We start from the raw sequence: 18,039 nt of genomic DNA, 5'->3' as shown, positions 1-18,039 counted from the left end.
ATGTGATGTTGACATGGCATAGAGCTGACTGGTAACTGCTTGTAGTACCGAAATCATTCTCGGTGATTAAAAAAAAGGCATTTATTGCATGCTTGGATTGAATGAATTTACAGCGGCTTATAGACAATGAATGACACAAATGATCGAAAAAATAATATAAAAAAAGAGTTGCAGGTGATTGATATGTAATGAAATGTTATAAATGAACCCAACGAGACGCTCGAGAAGTTCATGTAGATCGCTTTTTCAAAAGAAACTGCGAGAGGCGAGATTTACAAAGTAGAGAGGGGGGAGGGCAATTTTTGCAGTTGAAGAGAAAAGCGCGGCGTTTTCGTGTATAGGGTCATTTACATGTAGCAAAGCCAAGCCTTTCCTGCTCTAGGACATACTGGTGCATACGCTTTCATGGGCTCGTTGTCTACTTCTTCAATGAACATCTCTTGTTCGCTTGGTTCTATAGATGTATTGGGTCCGACATGACATGAGAAGTCCCAAACGTAGACTTTTTCCTTTCCGGACGTCATATCGCACAAAACTGCCACGACCTTGGAAAAGTCCGGTGTGGTTCGAATATCGGTAATTGATGTGAATCTTCGACTTTCAGGGGATGGGTCTGGAACTAGTCGATAGATGATTTTCCCTGTCCGCAAGTCCCATACGTTAATGCAAGCACGCATGTCGGGCTGAGAGAGAGAGTCGTCGTCATTACCCATCGGCGTATTTCGCAATTGCAAAAGCTGCTGCAATTGATAGGCTGTCAAGTTGGGTTGCCGAGGTATGTTGATTGTGCTGTCATTCAGCTGCGTGACATAGCCGTATCTAGTACTGGATTGTTCTTGGCTGTTGATGCGTTGTTCTTCCATGGTGTGGTTCGATGTACTCTGAACAATTCGAGGACCATTATCATTTGGTAGGACCTTCCCTTTCGTGAGCAAGAAGAAAGGGGTCATACAAAGATGCGAGAACATGGAGCCGGTACCCATAAATCTCGATCGCAACTGGTAAACCAAGGAGCCGGTGAGTAAGGAGAAAATGAGAATGGGAGCACTTGTATCAGAAGAACATGCAATAAGATTATCGTTGACTGCAAGCTCTCCAACGCCAGTAAACCATTCGCTTGTAGTTGATAAATAAAGCGATATATCAATAGTGCCTCTCCAGTTGTGTGCATCTGCAGATTGATTCTTGCGATGGGGCATTAACCGGTTGATATCCCAAACTCTTAACGTGCAATCAGAGCCACCGCTAATCACCACTATATGGTTCATATTAAACGATCATTAGGACGACTGGATGGCTTTCATCAATGAATATGCTTCTTAATTCCCTTACCGTTTTCATTCATGCTCACGCACAGAACTCGTCCTCGATGACCAGTCCACGTTATAACATCGTCTTGCTTGGCTAGGTCTCTAAGACTGACATTTCCATTGATGTCGCCGGTGACCATATAATTTAAAAGTGGATGTGTATATTGACTAGAGATGCCAGCGAAAGGTTCGGAACTCAGAACGGAGGTATTCCCAGAGCTGGTGTGCTGGAGAACAGCAATAGTGCTGTTGCGTGCTTCCTGCCCCTCGCTTGCTGGGGATCGATAAATTGGATTATAGCGCACGAGTTGTCCTCCGGGAATCAAATTCAACGATGTACTAAATAATCCTTCTTGCGGTATTCCAACTACAGCGTGGGGGTGTTTGGATGTTACTTCCGAGTCTATGGTTTCCGGGAAGTAGCCATGACAGTTTCCGGAATACCAATTGGTGCTTATCCGATATGAGTCCGCCCACGTTCGCTTCAGTGCTCTGAAGGAGCCAATGTCATTGAAACTGCGAGGATGTTGCATTTGCAATTTCCAGAATCGGCTGATTCCTTCGAATTCAAAATCAGTCTTCGCCGCGGATCCCCATATCAACTCTTCGTATTGGTGTATGATTCTATACCAATGCCGACAAACTTTCTGGCATTGCGTGAGTGACCTGCCATCTAGATATTGGAATATGGCAACATGAATTTCCACCGGTACAACCACTTCTCGTATCGGTATGGTAGAAACTGATAGGCGACCAGGGGAGACCAGTGGTGGACACGAAAGTAGCATCGGAAGAGGAATAGGTGACAAAGACAGAAAAAACGGGGCGAGAAAATAATGGGGGATTTTTTTTATTGAAATCGGGAGCAAGCAGTCAAGCAAGCAAAAGCAGCTGCTCTTGTTTTTAAACCAACAATAATCAATCGATCAACAATTGGTCCAGCCTTTAGTCGAAATGGTGACAACACATGAATCATCTGCAAATACCTCTCTATAGTCCTTAAACACTTTGGATGATACATTGAAGGAGTCTGCTCATTATGATGGCATTTGACAGCCACTCCGAAGTCTACCACAGCCATCGTTAATCATATGCATTGTATCCTCTGAATTGACTTTTTGTTTATTAAGACGATTTATGTTTAAAACTAGCAATTTGTTCATCAAACAAGTTACAAATCATTATCAAACAAAACATTCGTTGCCGTAGGTTATTGGCGTTGAAACAATCGGACAGCATAGACCGAGTAGTATTTTTAATTTATTTTTTGCTATCTACAACTATGAGGGCAATGTAGAGTATACAACCACGTAAGGATTAACGCCTTCATCCTTCAAATGTTCTCTAGAAGATAACCTATGGGTATTATGTAAAGTCGCTGAAGTGACTGAGACATCTGGCATATCCCACAAGCGTTTGGTTTTCAACCAGATATTATAATGTAACAGTACATGGATCATCCTCTTCCTCCTGACTTTTTGTCGAGGCAATTTTGCAGCTATTTTTTCTTGCCAAATTTCTGTGCGGGGCAGCTGGGACTAGAACCTCCTTCATCCAAGAGCTTTTCACAGCAAGCTCGCAGCTTGTCAATGACGTCTTGGCAGCGCTTTTCCTGATACTGGTTCTTTTCTAAGCAGGATTGGATCGCGCAGGCTGCCATTTGAACATTAGTCTAAAAGAATGTCCCGATACCAATCAGCACTTTTTGTACTCACCTTCTTTCATGCACGCTTGTGTCTCTGCTGGCTATTGTCATGTAAAGCATGGCGTCAAAAGGATATTCTGCAGTGTGGATAGATATCTTATGGCTTACTTTACCATTGTATGTTTTGAGGAATTTGGCAGTTCGTCAAGCTTTAAAAATAAAAAAATTTATATAGCTTCCTCTGGTAATCAATGATCTCATAGAATTTGTCACTGCTCACGGATGACGCTATAGCCCAAGTGCTTCATTACTATTGTCCATACTTTGAGACATCATTTTCTTATCTATTTGTTTCATTCGCTTGTTGTTTTGGCACAGTATATACCGAGCAAAGAAGATCTCCATTCATTGGCTTATTCTTTGCAGGAATGACTTTTGGCCGCTTTCGTCAGATAATGAAATCTATGTGCAAGTCGAAGACCGAACGCTACAAATGCATTATACGGATCGTGGATATGGGATTTTGTTCACAACTTTTGAGTTTATTCGAGAGTGATTGCCTTTTGAATATCAATAAACTCTATCATCTCTCGAGCACAGGTAAACAACAAAAGAAAGGGTAGGTGTAGACAATCCCATATCCACGATCCGTATAATGCATTTGTAGCGTTCGGTCTTCGACATCCATCAAGTTAGACATGATACTCCGTCAAGGGGATCCTGGCATAGTGGCACCAGATTTTTCCCCGTCATGACCACGAAGTGAAATCAACGCGAGTGACAGCCGGTAAAAATTGTTGAATATCGTCTCCGAGAATTTGACAGCTGTCAGCTACTTAAATGCCTTACACCCATCACTCTCATTCAGGGCAATTTTGCCATCATGCCACTGGCCAATTAGAAGAAGTCATTCTTTCAGCTATAAAGAAAGGTTTCCACACCCTAGGCTTGACTGAGCATATGCCCCGGTTCTCCGAAGGTGATCTGTACCCGGAGGAGATTGAGGTACGTCCAGTGCAAAACCTTGAACATTACCTTTCAGTACTTGCTCATTCCCATCACAAAGGCAAAGTGCACGCCGCAATCACTTCAAAAGACGTTTGAAGACTATTTAGTGGAAGCTCGTCGTTTGCAGCAAGCATACAAATCGCAAATCAACATATTGGTTGGGTGCGAAATCGAGTTTATTACAATCCAATACAAGCAATATATCGCAGATTTACGGCAAGAACACGGTATCGACTACGTTGTTGGATCTCTCCATCATGTGCATGGAATACCCATAGACTTTTCACCCGAGCTATATGCAACTGCATTAGAAAAGCATCAAGGCAACCTGCATGACTTATTTGCCTCGTATTTTGATGAACAGTATCAGATGCTTCAGGCTGTTCATCCAGAAGTAGTTGGTCACTTTGATCTTATTCGCATATTCCGAACAGAGCCAAATGCTGGAATCAATGACGAAGTATGGGATAAGATCACGCGAAATGTAGAGCTAGTTATTAGCTACGGTGGACTCTTCGAAATCAATTCGCGGGCGTGGAAGAAAGGTCTGAAGGACGCTTATCCTCAAAGAGATGTATTCAAGGTAATGGTGGAATTGATGGCTATGTATAACCCCCTGTCAACCGTATTTAATACCCACCTTCCTATCTACAGCTAATTCAGGATCGAGGTGGAAAATTCACCCTGTCGGATGATTCACATGGACCTAAAGACGTTGGCTTGTATTACAACAAATTGCAAGCATATCTCCGAGAAATGGGAGTGGGATCCTTGTATTATTTAGCGCTAGATGACCAAGGTAAACCCGTTGTAAAAGAGCACAAGGATGCGGCAGAAGATACGTTTTGGATGAAGATTTTGGAACAGGAGTGAAATCATCTATGTATCTATTAAAAAATAATGCTACTACTGGTACTTCTATGATGCTATTTTGCGTAGCTTTGCAATGAAAAATCCTACGGTCTCTGGATTGTTGACAGGGTCGAACCTTTGCACCTTGGAACATGCATCAGCTTCTAACCCATAGCCTGCTAATCCAGGTCCTCCTAAGATAGTATCGGGTGTGAGCAATTCCATGTCAGCATAGTTTTTGAGACACCAAGCAACCACAGCTTCGTTTTCATGTGGGTTAAGCTGCAAAATTGAGATGTGGTTGTATTTATTGATTAGACTTTACCTTTGGAAAGTAGAACAGCTTCAAAATGTGTGAACGTTTTACTTACAGTACATGTTGAATATATCATTGTTCCGCCACTTTTTAACAATCGCACAGCTTGCGCCATGAGGCGAACTTGATATGCAGGTTGAGATTCACGGAAGGATCTGACCTCCTGGACATCTTTCGTGGTGGAGAACGTCGGTCGTTGGCCAAATCCAGTACATGGTGGATCGAGCATAATTCGGTCAAAAACATTGGCTGCAAATCCTTGCCCAGGTAACCCTTTATAGTTTTGTGGTTCCAAGTCTCCTTCTAGTTTTGTGGAATTTTGAGCATAAGTCCTGACCTGACTTTCTACCCCACATAGTTGAGCGTTTTTCCTGATGCGATCTATCTTGTACTTGTTCTTATCTAAAGCAATGACGAATCCGTTTCCTCTCAGCATAGAAGCAATATGAACGGTTTTACCGCCAGGAGACGCACACTGAATAGTTTGTGGTCAGATAATATCCCATCACCATTTATTATGCGTGTCTGCAGACGTCAAATTGCTTACCATGTCCAGAATGATATGGCTTGGCTCTACATCAAGTAACCGTGTAGTTAGAGTACTGGTAATATTTTGGAGGAACACCAAATGAGATAATCCGAGTGGTATTCCGCAAGTTCTGTACAATGGCTCTACCATGAAGACACCATCTCCTGAGAGCTCGGATGATGGTTTTGAGAATATGGCACGGCGCGGCTTTTTCAATATGCCATTTCCAACATGAAACTTTAACCCTTGAAACTTTTCAGAATATCCTCGTAGGCATTTTTTTTCAAGATCAACCTATAAAGGTTTCCTAATGGATTGAGTATCTGTATGCTATTTTGATCAATTTGACCCATCGAATACCTACCATGATAGCAACTTTATCATCAACATTTACATTGCTTTCAACAGCCAGTATTCCAGGCTATATTCACTATTAGTTTCCGTCTTTAATGATGTTTCCACATTGATCTCAATTACCGCAAAGATATCGGCACCTCGAAGGACAGCAGTAGCGGTGGATGTGTCAATTGTGATTTCTGAAATAGCGTTCTTTGCTCAACATCTTCCTTTACACAATGATTAAATAGTTTGTATAGGTTACCTTTTTGTGGCTTTTCAATGCTGAGGGCTTCTATCACTGGTAGATATAGAACATCCTCAAGCATAGGGTGGCATTGCAGCTGAAAATGATTGATATCCCACCCTCGTTCGAAACAATGCTGTTCAACTTTACAATCAGCTACTACGCCAAAAAACCAACCTTATTTCAACTTAATGAATACCTTGTCGATAGCTTCTTGGATATCAGGTAATATGTCAGCTCTTCGCTTATGTGCTGCACGACTGAAATTCAAGTTAGGTTCGTAGTCGGAAGGGACAATGACTCTAAAAAAGGTTTTGGAGGGAGGAGAAGAGAGTGATTTGCAAAGGTTCTCCCAATGTTCCTTGGAGTAGGTATCTAGAAAGCAGCTTTCTACGTCCTGCGGCACCTTGAAAGGCGGCGATCGTGACATGTCAAGAACAGATCTCGAAGAGCCGTGAACAAATATGACTTTGAACTGGCCAATCAATGCTGGGTAAATCTGGTAAAGGCTGCAGCTGAATGGAGAAATAAATGTTTTAACTTGAGTACTGATTGGCTATTTCTTGCGAAATACAATCTCCGTCAATGACAGCTTTGAGGGACCAGTTGCTGGGTACAGCCGGTAAATTCGTTCGATCGGAATTCATCACCATGTCGTCAGTCACTGTTTTAATGGTACGATTAACTCAACACATATACACTTGAACACAGTATTTGAAGCTAACTTATCTGCAAAGGTGGCTGAAAAGCCTTCACTTGCCGAAGCCATTTCGAAACTGCTTGCACCAGGCGGCCACGTAAGTGAAATGAATCCGAATGCATATGGGCGACGCTGGGATCACGATCCCACTCATAGTATTCTAACCGAAATGCGAACAGTACGAGACGGTTAGAGAGGCGACGCCCGTGCACAGCTGGAAAGGAACGTTTAAGGGCCAGCCTGCCTTGTTCAAGTTCACGTCCGTAACCGGACACGTGTATAACATTGATTTTACTCAAGAATTCAACTCATGGGAGATAGATCCACTTCGTCTTTTTTCAGCGCCAACGAAGAAGCTAGAAGCCAATCCCAAAATGCACCTCTGTCGACATCTACAAAGCGAGAGTAAAGGCGTCGATTACCTGGTGCTATGGCTGGATTGCGATAGAGAAGGCGAGAATATTTGCTTCGAGGTGATGGAGAATTGCGTTCCGAAAATGAAACAGCCTACCAATCAAGGGAAGATGAGCCATGTCTACCGAGCAAAGTTCTCAGGTACAGCCATACACTGACTGAAGCATTCATGCAACAACCATGTCTCATTGAGTTCATTGCAGCTATTACCGCCACTGATTTGAAGAAAGCAATGGAAAATTTGGTCAAACCAAATGAAAATGAAGCGAGGGGTATGGACTGTTGTTTTATTTTGTCTTCAATGGGGTTTTGGTACTAATGTGCTGTTAGCTGTGGACGCACGTCAGGAATTGGATTTGAAGGTTGGAGTCGCCTTTACGCGCTTCCAAACTCGTTTCTTCCAAGGAAAATACGGCAATTTAGATTCAGCAGTCATTTCCTATGGACCTTGTCAGACTCCCACTCTCACTTTCTGCGTACAGCGCCATGACCTGATCCAGCAGTTTACTCCAGAAACATTTTGGACATTGGCTGTCACCGTGACAAAGTTAAATGCTCCTATCAAGCTAACCTGGGAACGCGGTAGACTTTTTGACAAGCATGTCACAAGCATGCTTTTGAATGCATTACAGAAGGAGAGCGAGAAGGGTGCAAAGTAAGCCATTCGTAAATACGACGCTTTATCAATTATGGCATGCACCAACATGTTTTAATTGCAGAGTTATCCAAGTCAGTAGCGAGAAGAAATCAAAGTCAAGACCGCACGCGCTCAACACTGTCGAACTTCTTAAGCATGGATCATCCTTTTTGGGCATCAGTCCGTCAGAATGCGTAAGTTTGTGGAAAACATCATGCTGGTTTTTGAGCTGAACATGGACATAAGTACGTTGCATTCTTTATAGATGAGCATTGCTGAGAGACTGTATATACAAGGTTACATTTCCTACCCCAGAACGGAAACCTCCTCATACCCTACGTCATTCGACCTAGACGAAGTTCTCGAAGAGCAGTGCAGGCATCCATTGTGGTAACGTTCAAGGTTCTAAGCGCAAAATTCGAATGAAGAGTAACTAATAATAAGAACATTAGGGGAAATATATGTTCAGATTTGCTTCGAAATGGGTATGACAGACCGACTGGCGGTAAAGACGTTGGTGATCATCCTCCAATGTATGTAAATTCCTCAATTCTTCCTGGAAGGCTGCCTATGTGCGCTAATATTGTCACCTATGTCATACAGTACTCCGACTAGAATGGCGGACGAAGCTGAATTAGGCGGAAATACATGGAGAGTGTATGATTATATATGCCGTACCTTCATTGGTTCTTTGAGCCCGAATCTCAAGTACATTCAAACTAAGGCACTTATGGCGATCGGTAAAGAGAAGTTTGAATGCTCAGGTGTTCAAGTGACATCTTTAGGATTTGCGTCCGTTATGCATTGGTAAGTCAATCAAATCTAATACTAATGCTGATGTTTGGATCAATAGTTATAAACATGTAAACTTTCAGGTTGAGCAAAGCGAATGAATATCTACCCGAATTCACAGAAGGAGAGGTGGTACCTGTACTTGACACGAAAATTGCTGATGGTCAAACTAGCCCTCCTGATTATTTAACGGAATCTGAGCTGATTGAACTAATGGTAAGTTGTTTGCCTCAGACTTACTACTGCAAGCTAGATGCACGGAAGGAGCTGACTATGGACCCAATTATAGGAAAAGAATGGCATTGGAACCGATGCCTCCATTCCTACACATATCAACAATATTTGTCAAAGAAACTATGTACAAGTTCAAGGAACGTCTCGAAAATTGGTCCCTACCAATCTAGGAATTGTTCTCATCCATGGGTAAGAATATCTCACAAGCAATTTTGCCATTTTATGACTTATGCTAACATATCTGGCTACGAAATTGTCACAACACCAATTACTTTAACCAGCTATCGTAAGCACTTCACATTGCATAGTATACTATAGACGTTGCAAAACTTATCATGTTGTTTCATATGCTACAGAAAAGATCGACCCGGAGCTATCGCTACCAACAATGCGGTCAGATATCGAGCAACAGCTCAGTTTGATTGCATTGGGACAGGCACCTCATGTAGATGTTTTAAAGTATTTTTTGGAAATGTTTGAGCGAAAGTTTGGATACTTTGTCAAACGAGTAAGTACCATTGCTAAGGAGGCATTTGTAAAAGGCGTTGGTCTAACTCCTCCCCCGCCTTTAGATTGAAGGAATGGACGAGCTGTTTGAGGCCACATTCTCGCCTCTCGCATCGACTGGAAAAGTAATGTCAAAATGTGGAAAGTGCAAGCGGTAAGCATTTTCGTATAACAAGGAACATTCAGCACTACCATCATAGCGCCCTAAATATACCCTCCTCATATTAGATATATGAAGTATATCGCACTAAAGCCAAACCGTCTGCATTGCAAAACTTGTGATGAGACATACTCTCTTCCTATGAATGGAAATATCAAGCTTTACAAAGAACTGCGATGCGTATGTTACAATTTGACATAGTTTGTACTAGTCACATTTGATTTTCAGCTAACATATCGCATAGCCACTAGACGACTTCGAGCTTGTTCTGTTCTCAACAGGATCAAAAGGAATAGGCTATCCCATATGCCCTTACTGCTACAACAACCCGCCATTTGAGAATGTAAAGAAGCACACTGCTTGCAACCATTGCCCTCATCCGTCATGTAAGCACTCCATGGTTAAAAATGCGGTTGGACCATGCCCAGAGTCCGAACGAGAGATAGACCCGTGTCCGGGTCGCCTCATTTTGGATGCCACCTCAGCGCCGCGATGGAAGCTGAGCTGCAATGAATGCAACGTTGTTTCAAGCTTCATTGATACGGTCAAACGTAAGTAACTCGATGTATTGTGTGAATGTGGTATAGCGATTAACCCATGCCTGTATCATCAGATGTAACGTTACTGGATGACGTGTGCGAATGCGGGTCTACTTTACTCAAAGTAGAGTTTAGAGAAAACGCCGGCAAACCCCCTGTTGAAGGATGCGTGTCTTGCGACGATGAAGTGGAAGCACTGCTAGAAACCCGATTTGCCAATAGGACAGTTAAAAGAAAGTTTGGAAGGGGACGCGGAAGAGGTCGTCGAGGTCGTGGACGCGGCAAATTGGATAGGCTGTATGCCGATATGCGCTAATAGACAAATAATATTAAATATTGGAAACTAGGAGTTTTCCTCCTCACCACCAGACTCGAGCCCCCTCTTGAATTATTGACGAGGTTTATTCATTGAAATGTAATGTGAAAAAGAATGAAATGGAGTTATGGACAAAGAGAACTTTACGAAAGTTCCCTTATAATAATGAAAATTTAACCGCAGTGACCATAGTTCTCGGCTTCCGGGATGCAATGTTGGCCGGAGGGGCAGTCATCAATTGCAGGGCGACATTCTCTTCCCGCTCTAGCTTCTGGATAATTTGATGTCACATGTATACAGCTCATTAGTCAAAACGTAACATATCATCTTCGCTCAAAACATAACCGTACTAACCAAGAGGACGCGGATTATACAGAGGAGTTGCCGAGGCAAGTTGGAGAAGGAGAGTGAGTTGTACGACGACAGTGAGGGCAGCGGCAAAGAACTTCATTTGCAGTAATGGAAAAGAAAGAAGTCGATGCATATTTGTAATTGTTAATAAACGCAGTTATATAGTTTTTTCCATCTTCAATGTGTTGTCATCAACATACGGATATCATTTATATTAGCCAAAATCGAAACGAATTTTCAGCATACAGTCCTATTGGCTGATTCGCAAACCAGCCTTCACATACACATTTTATTTTCCTTTCCCATTGCAGGCCGTCCATGCCGAGCCAGTCTTTCTGCAAACGACACCACATGCCTGGCTTTCTTTCAGGCATGTCTGTTACATACATCTCTATGCTCGTGTGTTGCAAAACATTGCAACACACAAGCCAAATATTCAACATCACCATGTAGTGCGAACATTGTCCAACAAAATAACCTTTCCGTCAGCGTAAGACAGCGCAAAGTGTTTTTTTTTTCTCGGAAATCATGAAGCGCTGCTTGGGCCGTATGCATGCATTGGTGCCGATTATGCCCTCGCTTTTATGTCAAACAAAAGGATATGCTCAGACCTCGGAGGAGAAAAATTATTAAGAAAATGTATATCACACGTTAAACGTTTAATTTCATATGCTGACCATGTCTGGTGATAACGAGACATATGGAAAAGCATATAATATGCCCAAGTTAATGCCATCGTGACTAAGTTGATGTGAGAAACGAATGAAAAAACGAACATTGTATTGTATAAGTTTTGGTTTATTAATACTCCATGATGTACAACTATATAGCAAAATATTCCATGATCTGTAATAGAGGAAATCCGTAATTGAGTCAATGGTAAGGTTAACTTACAATAAACCATTGACGAAATGAGATACTGACCTGCTTTGGTGGCATAAATGCCAGCCAGTCCGAAGTGGTTGTGGGTAACAGACCCATGGCATTGACTTTGTAAATGCCAAGGCCGATAGTGACCAATTGCAGAGCTAGGAAGGTTGCCTTGGATGTAAGCAAGCTCGCTTCAGGATGATTCTTTGCAGCGCCGGTGGGTTCAAACCGCTCAAATGCTATACCGTTATGATGTTAGGGTCTGGATATAAAGTGTGTCGAATTTACCGAGACGGCTGAATGACTCTTACTTTGATTCAAGGTGAAAATAGCTTTGATAGGTTGCCAAAAGAGCATGGCAGTGATCATGACACTGAAGATCTGAACACCAGTGCCGCTCATGTAAATCATAATAGCATTCATGGGAATGGTCTTTGCTGGTCCCATGGCAACGTCCCAAGCTCTCTAATAATTGAAACAAGTTCGACATCGTATTAGCTTGGGATGCGTACTGTTAATGACATCCAAGTGCCTTGAGATGCGCTTACCCTAGCTTTCAAAGTCATGTCGTTGTGATCTGCATCCGCTGAACGCGACGCTTTCTATTTAAGAGAGAAATACAGTAAGAGTCTGCGTGCCTAAACCATTCGACTTGTCTATACCTACGCTAGATTCTCGTGAGTTTTGAATCGCCCAGTTTCCATCAAATCCAACGGGACTTGGGATGCTCGAAGCTCTGTGTCGGATCGTGGTATCAATATCAAACATTGGCTAACATGGCTGTAACATCCAAAAAGCTTGCTCGTCTTTTACCTAGAGGTGGATTCTAGTGACGCAAAGTCAACACTCCACTTTGATTTATCGCTCATTGGAATGAATTGAACGGGTTAGATGTCAAAGCAGGACAGTTCGGGATATGTTTTATGGGTTGCGGAGAATGAAACTTTTATAAGTGGGCATCGTTGGGTGCTTTCTTTTTCAGCTTCTAAGCACCAACTATCTGAGAGGTTACATGAAAATCAATCAGATATAGCTATTTCTCTACCATTGCACTATCTATTATTTCACAAAAAAAGGTTTTAGCATGCAGAGTAGGAATGTAGGCTGAAATACTGTGCTTTTTCTATGATGTGTCTTCTATTAGCGGCTCGTTTGCCGCATGATATTGAGGTGGAAATGGTGGATAATACACTCCCATCCAAGGCTGCAATCCTGCTTGTTGACCATTCGAATCCACCCAAACCGTAGGAGCAGCTGGAATCTGTGTTAAATACGGTGCGGGTGCAGCTGTTGGATAGGGGTATGTAGTAGCGGTAGCAGTGGCTGTACTTCGATCCTTTCCCCACGATAGCTGTAATAGCGCGCTTCAGTAAGATGTTTCTCTCCCATTGAAAAATACATAGCACTGTAGTATGATCCTCATTTTCTCGAAAATCATTCACTTACTCGAGCTGGCCTTCCTGCTATGTTGACTCCCTGTAATGACACAATTGCGATCGCTGCATTAATATGAGTATCCAGTCTGTAATAGGGGATATATAGTCAGTATTGGAAATAATGATATCTAGTTGCTATGACAGCTGTCAATACACTTACTTTACAAATGCAAATCCTCGCTCGCCCTGCAAGCGAATGTCCATTACATATCCATATTGCTGGAAAAAGGGAACTAGCTCATGCTCCTTGATGAAATGCGGTAAATTACCGACATAGATAGTTGTGTGAGATATATGTGTTTGTCGCAAGACTTGCTCATACGATAATGCATAGCTGATTGTGGCTACATAGACGATATTGGGGTTAAAGGGGGGCGATCACACTCGTCAGCAAAAGGTAAAATACACCTTACAGTCTCGTCTAGTATTTTTCTGATTGGCCCAGTTGCATCGAATAGCTTTGGAACCCAATACCACGCCATTCATACTACCAATGGCTTTGTCTGCGTCCATTCGATCTTCAAAGCTAACGAATCCGAAACCCCGCGACTTGCCGGAATTCTGATCCCACATGACTCTTGCATCCGACATACTATGAAACATATTGAAGGCTTCGCTTAACGTGGTATCGGTGACCTCGGAAGAGAGATCACCGACAAATATATGGTGGTGCTGTGAGGTATCTTCTTTGTGAACTTGACCTTGAGTTGCCCAGTGCACGCGTATTGTCTTTTTTAGGATGGATGTTGAAAAACGGTGCCCGTCAATTATGAGGTGATCTGAGCCATTTACTAACGTGCCGAACTAGAGATACTACTCACTTTACCCATGATGTTTTTACCATTCATCATTCGTAGAGCTGCTTCCGCCGACGGATGATCATTGTATTCTATAAAGGCATAACTCTTGACCTCGTTGCCATGCTATATCACGTGGAAAACAAGAGAGACGGTATAGTTAGTCACGGCAGGTCAAAAAGTGTCAACGCAAGTAAAAAATCAAACAAAGGGAGAAACGGAGAATTAAAATGAACATTGAAAGGGTAGATTTCGTAGGACAGACAGACAGACACCTCTTCCCTTAACTGGGACTCACTTTTCTTTTGGTAAACCCATCAAAAAAGTTTAAGGGACGAGGTGAATTCTCGGGCAAATTTTGGCTATTGACCTATTAGTGACCCATGAAAAAAATAGCACACCAACCCAGACGAAAGAATGGATAGGCTGATGAGGGAGTGCCTCAAGAAAAAGGCACATCCCAATTTGTATGGGCCGAAATCACGGAATATGGGTTGTAAAAAGGGAAGGTGATATGGGGGAATATAGGGAATTATAACGGGTTTTGCAAAGGCTTCTATTCCTCAGCCGACCATTCCAATAACTTACGTGTCTATCAGGTAAAATCTTCATTCGTCTAATCTGATCCTTTGCGGGAAATAGATCAGCTAATTTCGCGGTATTGACTCGAGAATCCAAATTGCCAACATAGACCGCTTTACAACCATCAACGGAATCTTGTGTCATGTTGGCAAAGAGGAAGGAGTATAGTTTTGACGCTGTGGGTTACAAGTACGATTCCGGATAGACTGACTTGCGAGGGCAAAGTGCTAAGTCACAAAACTTACATGTCGTCATGATGGTTTGACAAAATTAAGCTTCTAAGTGTCATCGCCTCTGGCCCCTAGTTTCACCCTAGCGCTGTTTCTGATTATTAACAGCCATCGTTGCTTGAAAAAAAAAGGTGTAGGCGAAATATCATGTCAGCTCAGCTTATGCATGCTATAGCGGGATCAGATTTGCGAAGGGCAGAAGCTCATGGGCCAAAAAGAAAGAACATGGTATTCGGTGTAATCTATGCTATTTCAAACTTACCATGGTGGTGCCGATGATGATACCACTTGCAGTCCCCCCCCCCTTTCTTGCAGCGCATCTATATTTTCTCAAACAGCAATGTGCGTCGGAGATCCCATAACCGGCTCACAAGCGTGAATAAAAAGTGCATTATAATATTTGATGTTGTAAAACCCACTCTGCGTGTTGTACAAAAAAAGCTACTGTTACATTTGGGGGATAGGTAAAAGAACATAGAAAAAAACAAAAGCATGGGGGAAAACAGCGAAAATGAAAATGTTTTTTGAATGTAAACCAGTGATAATGTATCATGGATGAGGATGGTTAAGAAGATATTCTATTGAAGTCACCATGAAAAAGGAGTCAGTTATCTGGATGTGAAATTCGCCCCCCCCCAAAAATAGATTTGGTATAGTCTTTGATTTGCTTACCTTCACACAAATCTTGAAAACAATCTCTACAGCTTTCGAGGCTCTTCATACATCCGCAGCCGCAGAGTCGAACACCATCTTCATCAATGATGGGATTGAATTTGGTGGGATTATCTACTATGTTTCTAATATGATTTGCATGCCCTTGCCCCTCTGGTAAACTGTCGGTAAGTGAACCGTGGAGAGTGCAGCCAGCACACTCACAAGAGTCGCCACATTGGCAATGAGCGCCACAGTCAGAAGCACCGATAGTCTTTTTGTCAGTAAATCCACTGTAAATTTCATCCATTAAATCTTCAGAACTGGTGTGGTGAAGATCTCCAAGAACAGCCGCTTGGTCAACTTGTTCCCCATCGGTCTTATATATGGGTGTATCACTATCCAAGTCATCGGTTGGATCATTGATAGGGATAGGCGGTGTACGGGGAGAAGTCACAGGGCTGTATAGCGGTGAGTTGACCGAGTGAATGGAGGTTGAAGACGGTGAATGTAGCATAGTTGTATTGAGCGTTCTTTGCAAATGGAAGCGTAATTTAAATGGATCTATCGGGGTTGATATGGCAAGCTTCTCGGTAGTTGTTCTGATGTTTATATTCTCGTCCGGTAATGCATCCATTGGATCGCCATCCTGGGCGACCTGGGGCGTCTCATTACTGATATTACCAGAAAAACTGGGCGAACAAGACGAAGATGATTCTGTAGGTGTCATTGTCCCTTCGGAAGAAACAGACGACGTGTACATTGCGTCTGATACTATGCAAACGAGGATAATGTGTTAGGCATGACCCCTTTGCATTTTCCATAAACGTGGAAGTACATACAATCCGTAGTAATATTGCCTCCGACGATTTGTTGACCATGGCCGATGTCTAAATCCATGTGTAACGGTGAAGATTCCCTACTATGGTTTGGTGAAGGCTCTCGGCTATACGGAGTAGGGCGGATACGAGATCTTGATTCTAGCGAACAAATGTCAGATAGGATGAAGCTATTGAAGTCAAATTATCGACAACGGGAACCAACCTGGTTTATTACCGGAGCAAATGCATTTCACGTGCATGTGTTTTGTCTTGCGCAGTTCTTTGCACTGTTCGCACTGCGTGGATGGACGACCCTTTTTTTTAATTTCGATTAATGGGCTGTTTGCATGTTTGCAGCCACTCGTGCGATGGCCCTACGATAATGTAATGTGTTAAGTCATCGGAGAACGGATCGAAATATTTCTTCTAAAAAAATTGTGTACCTTGATACATTTCTCGCACGAGAACTTTCTGGCAATGCCGTCTTCACCAACGATAAGCATATTAAAACTTCAACTAAGCAATTGATGAGGCAATAGAGCCTCTTTGCTTAAAGAAATAGAGAGAAGTAGAAGTTGGATAAATGGTGGAGTGGGGATAAGCTAGAGAATAGAACCAGTCAGGAATTTGAAAGTTATGATGTCGAATTCCAAATAATGATGAGCGACGTAAGAGTGGGGAGGAAGAAGAAATAAAAGAACAAGCACCTTCAGAAGAAATTCCTAACCCTCAAAAGGAGTTTCGGAAGACTTTAGGTAAGAGTTGAGGATTAGCTATTATTGATGTTAAAAGTATAAGCGGTTTGGAAGGCAAAGACCAGCAGACTTGTTTTCTCTTTAATGGGCCAAAAAAAAAATTAGTGCGGAAATAGAAAAAATGTGTATTGAGCCAAACCACAGAAACAAATCGATTGGATGCGATTCAACTGAGCAATCAAAATGACTTGTTTCAGGCTTCCTTGCTCTGTTGACAGTGCTGATAAAAGCAAAGAGAGGTAAGTTCCTGCTGTTATGTTCTTCGTTTTTTCCGCCACTGTAACCCTTAACTTCACACGTGTTTCTCCACCCGATCACTTATTCTTTTTTAAAATACAAGAGTATTATATTACTGCGGGCCCGTGCCATATTGAAAGGATATAGCGAAACGCACTGTCCAAGGCTCTTGTGATGAATAAAAAAATAAAACTGCCTACAAGGGTTTCTCATTTCAGGTTTATTGCTGCGTTAAAGAGAAAACAGCCTCATCGATAATGGATCAAGCATAGCCGAAAAGAGACGATATCGCTTTGATCAGAGTCACCTTTATTTGGTATCATCGTCCTTCTTTTCCTTACTTGCCAATTCCTTGGCCAGTTTCTTGAGTTTCTCGGCTTCCTGCAAATAGCATACGAAATTAATATTGACGTCGTAGCCTAACATAAGTAGACGGTATTTACCTGCTTCTTAGCCCAAACTGCCTCGTCGCCTTTTTCCTTTTCTGAAATTCCTTTGTTGACGCCTGACATGGTGTTATGAAATGAGATTTGCCAAAGCCCATATTTCCGGGGAATGACGAACTTGATGAAATTTGCAGGTCACGGGCGAAAGTGACTTCGTCGCCTCAAGCCAACCATGGCCAATCGCTGCAGAATTCCCACTCCTCCCCTTTGCAAGGCTTACAGCTCTTACATGTTTCCCCCATGTTTATACAGCCAATATACGCACGTTGATGTGATGTTTAGCCAACGTAAAAATGCATGTCTGTTCTCTCCGCAAATGAT

General features: G+C 42.4%; 8 protein-coding genes across 8 annotated transcripts; 2 read left to right on the top strand and 6 right to left on the bottom strand.

Moving 5' to 3' along the window:
* Positions 1–37: 37 nt before the first annotated feature.
* On the bottom strand, positions 38–2,162 carry K450DRAFT_242665 (uncharacterized protein). The gene is made up of 2 exons (XM_051589295.1): positions 1,333–2,162; positions 38–1,255 (listed from the first exon to the last, which is right to left on the bottom strand). Exons 1-2 carry the CDS (start codon positions 2,096–2,098, stop codon positions 348–350), a joined length of 1,674 nt encoding a protein of 557 aa, XP_051444322.1. The 5' UTR covers positions 2,099–2,162; the 3' UTR covers positions 38–347.
* A 1,599-nt stretch (positions 2,163–3,761) lies between these two features.
* On the top strand, positions 3,762–4,983 carry K450DRAFT_242660 (uncharacterized protein). The gene is made up of 3 exons (XM_051589294.1): positions 3,762–3,960; positions 4,022–4,546; positions 4,618–4,983. Exons 1-3 carry the CDS (start codon positions 3,796–3,798, stop codon positions 4,834–4,836), a joined length of 909 nt encoding a protein of 302 aa, XP_051444321.1. The 5' UTR covers positions 3,762–3,795; the 3' UTR covers positions 4,837–4,983.
* Positions 4,752–6,752, bottom strand: K450DRAFT_242658 (uncharacterized protein). The gene is made up of 6 exons (XM_051589293.1): positions 6,262–6,752; positions 6,138–6,196; positions 6,025–6,081; positions 5,679–5,954; positions 5,187–5,606; positions 4,752–5,097 (listed from the first exon to the last, which is right to left on the bottom strand). Exons 1-6 carry the CDS (start codon positions 6,323–6,325, stop codon positions 4,882–4,884), a joined length of 1,092 nt encoding a protein of 363 aa, XP_051444320.1. The 5' UTR covers positions 6,326–6,752; the 3' UTR covers positions 4,752–4,881.
* A 126-nt stretch (positions 6,753–6,878) lies between these two features.
* K450DRAFT_242641 (uncharacterized protein) lies at positions 6,879–10,683 on the top strand. The gene is made up of 17 exons (XM_051589292.1): positions 6,879–6,918; positions 6,981–7,040; positions 7,123–7,498; positions 7,561–7,629; positions 7,688–8,012; positions 8,077–8,188; positions 8,260–8,384; positions 8,447–8,527; positions 8,598–8,801; positions 8,870–9,002; positions 9,076–9,209; positions 9,302–9,306; positions 9,377–9,528; positions 9,593–9,681; positions 9,756–9,867; positions 9,932–10,238; positions 10,301–10,683. The coding sequence occupies exons 1-17, from the start codon at positions 6,895–6,897 to the stop codon at positions 10,540–10,542; spliced, it is 2,550 nt and encodes an 849-aa protein (XP_051444319.1). The 5' UTR covers positions 6,879–6,894; the 3' UTR covers positions 10,543–10,683.
* Positions 10,301–11,049, bottom strand: K450DRAFT_242637 (uncharacterized protein). Its single transcript, XM_051589291.1, has 2 exons — positions 10,897–11,049; positions 10,301–10,813 (listed from the first exon to the last, which is right to left on the bottom strand). The coding sequence occupies exons 1-2, from the start codon at positions 11,024–11,026 to the stop codon at positions 10,716–10,718; spliced, it is 228 nt and encodes a 75-aa protein (XP_051444318.1). The 5' UTR covers positions 11,027–11,049; the 3' UTR covers positions 10,301–10,715.
* Positions 11,050–11,670: 621 nt separating this feature from the next.
* On the bottom strand, positions 11,671–12,666 carry K450DRAFT_242634 (uncharacterized protein). The gene is made up of 6 exons (XM_051589290.1): positions 12,577–12,666; positions 12,430–12,499; positions 12,312–12,365; positions 12,075–12,228; positions 11,818–12,002; positions 11,671–11,739 (listed from the first exon to the last, which is right to left on the bottom strand). The coding sequence occupies exons 1-6, from the start codon at positions 12,630–12,632 to the stop codon at positions 11,716–11,718; spliced, it is 543 nt and encodes a 180-aa protein (XP_051444317.1). The 5' UTR covers positions 12,633–12,666; the 3' UTR covers positions 11,671–11,715.
* Position 12,667: 1 nt separating this feature from the next.
* On the bottom strand, positions 12,668–15,149 carry K450DRAFT_242626 (uncharacterized protein). The gene is made up of 6 exons (XM_051589289.1): positions 14,585–15,149; positions 14,021–14,122; positions 13,613–13,928; positions 13,360–13,543; positions 13,210–13,285; positions 12,668–13,114 (listed from the first exon to the last, which is right to left on the bottom strand). Exons 1-6 carry the CDS (start codon positions 14,720–14,722, stop codon positions 12,887–12,889), a joined length of 1,044 nt encoding a protein of 347 aa, XP_051444316.1. The 5' UTR covers positions 14,723–15,149; the 3' UTR covers positions 12,668–12,886.
* Position 15,150: 1 nt separating this feature from the next.
* Positions 15,151–16,481, bottom strand: K450DRAFT_242622 (uncharacterized protein). Its single transcript, XM_051589288.1, has one exon. It carries the CDS (start codon positions 16,220–16,222, stop codon positions 15,413–15,415), a length of 810 nt encoding a protein of 269 aa, XP_051444315.1. The 5' UTR covers positions 16,223–16,481; the 3' UTR covers positions 15,151–15,412.
* Positions 16,482–18,039: the final 1,558 nt, after the last annotated feature.

Source organism: Umbelopsis ramanniana (genome assembly GCF_025399195.1).
Source record: "Umbelopsis ramanniana AG unplaced genomic scaffold K450scaffold_30, whole genome shotgun sequence".
NCBI classification, from domain to species: Eukaryota; Fungi; Mucoromycota; class Umbelopsidomycetes; order Umbelopsidales; family Umbelopsidaceae; genus Umbelopsis; species Umbelopsis ramanniana.
The sequence above is the reverse complement of the archived record's forward strand: the minus strand, read 5'-3'. Positions and strand labels throughout refer to the sequence as shown.

Coding starts and splice junctions, on each gene's coding strand:
- K450DRAFT_242665 (XM_051589295.1), bottom strand. CDS start 2,098: ATGCTACTTTCGTGTCCACCACTGGTCTCCCCTGGTCGCCTATCAGTT. Junction 1,256..1,332: donor CGTGAGCATGAATGAAAACG/GTAAGGGAATTA, acceptor TGAACCATATAG/TGGTGATTAGCGGTGGCTCT.
- K450DRAFT_242660 (XM_051589294.1), top strand. CDS start 3,796: ATGCCTTACACCCATCACTCTCATTCAGGGCAATTTTGCCATCATGCC. Junction 3,961..4,021: donor TGTACCCGGAGGAGATTGAG/GTACGTCCAGTG, acceptor CCCATCACAAAG/GCAAAGTGCACGCCGCAATC. Junction 4,547..4,617: donor CTCAAAGAGATGTATTCAAG/GTAATGGTGGAA, acceptor TCCTATCTACAG/CTAATTCAGGATCGAGGTGG.
- K450DRAFT_242658 (XM_051589293.1), bottom strand. CDS start 6,325: ATGCTTGAGGATGTTCTATATCTACCAGTGATAGAAGCCCTCAGCATT. Junction 6,082..6,137: donor GAGGTGCCGATATCTTTGCG/GTAATTGAGATC, acceptor TAGTGAATATAG/CCTGGAATACTGGCTGTTGA. Junction 5,955..6,024: donor ATGATAAAGTTGCTATCATG/GTAGGTATTCGA, acceptor AAACCTTTATAG/GTTGATCTTGAAAAAAAATG.
- K450DRAFT_242641 (XM_051589292.1), top strand. CDS start 6,895: ATGTCGTCAGTCACTGTTTTAATG. Junction 8,385..8,446: donor CAGTGCAGGCATCCATTGTG/GTAACGTTCAAG, acceptor TAAGAACATTAG/GGGAAATATATGTTCAGATT. Junction 9,003..9,075: donor CTGAGCTGATTGAACTAATG/GTAAGTTGTTTG, acceptor ACCCAATTATAG/GAAAAGAATGGCATTGGAAC.
- K450DRAFT_242637 (XM_051589291.1), bottom strand. CDS start 11,026: ATGCATCGACTTCTTTCTTTTCCATTACTGCAAATGAAGTTCTTTGCC. Junction 10,814..10,896: donor GTATAATCCGCGTCCTCTTG/GTTAGTACGGTT, acceptor CAAATTATCCAG/AAGCTAGAGCGGGAAGAGAA.
- K450DRAFT_242634 (XM_051589290.1), bottom strand. CDS start 12,632: ATGAGCGATAAATCAAAGTGGAGTGTTGACTTTGCGTCACTAGAATCC. Junction 12,366..12,429: donor AAAACTCACGAGAATCTAGC/GTAGGTATAGAC, acceptor TCTCTTAAATAG/AAAGCGTCGCGTTCAGCGGA. Junction 11,740..11,817: donor CATTTATGCCACCAAAGCAG/GTCAGTATCTCA, acceptor CCTCTATTACAG/ATCATGGAATATTTTGCTAT.
- K450DRAFT_242626 (XM_051589289.1), bottom strand. CDS start 14,722: ATGACACAAGATTCCGTTGATGGTTGTAAAGCGGTCTATGTTGGCAAT. Junction 13,544..13,612: donor GAAAAATACTAGACGAGACT/GTAAGGTGTATT, acceptor TCGTCTATGTAG/CCACAATCAGCTATGCATTA. Junction 13,286..13,359: donor CGAGGATTTGCATTTGTAAA/GTAAGTGTATTG, acceptor CCCCTATTACAG/ACTGGATACTCATATTAATG.
- K450DRAFT_242622 (XM_051589288.1), bottom strand. CDS start 16,222: ATGTACACGTCGTCTGTTTCTTCCGAAGGGACAATGACACCTACAGAA.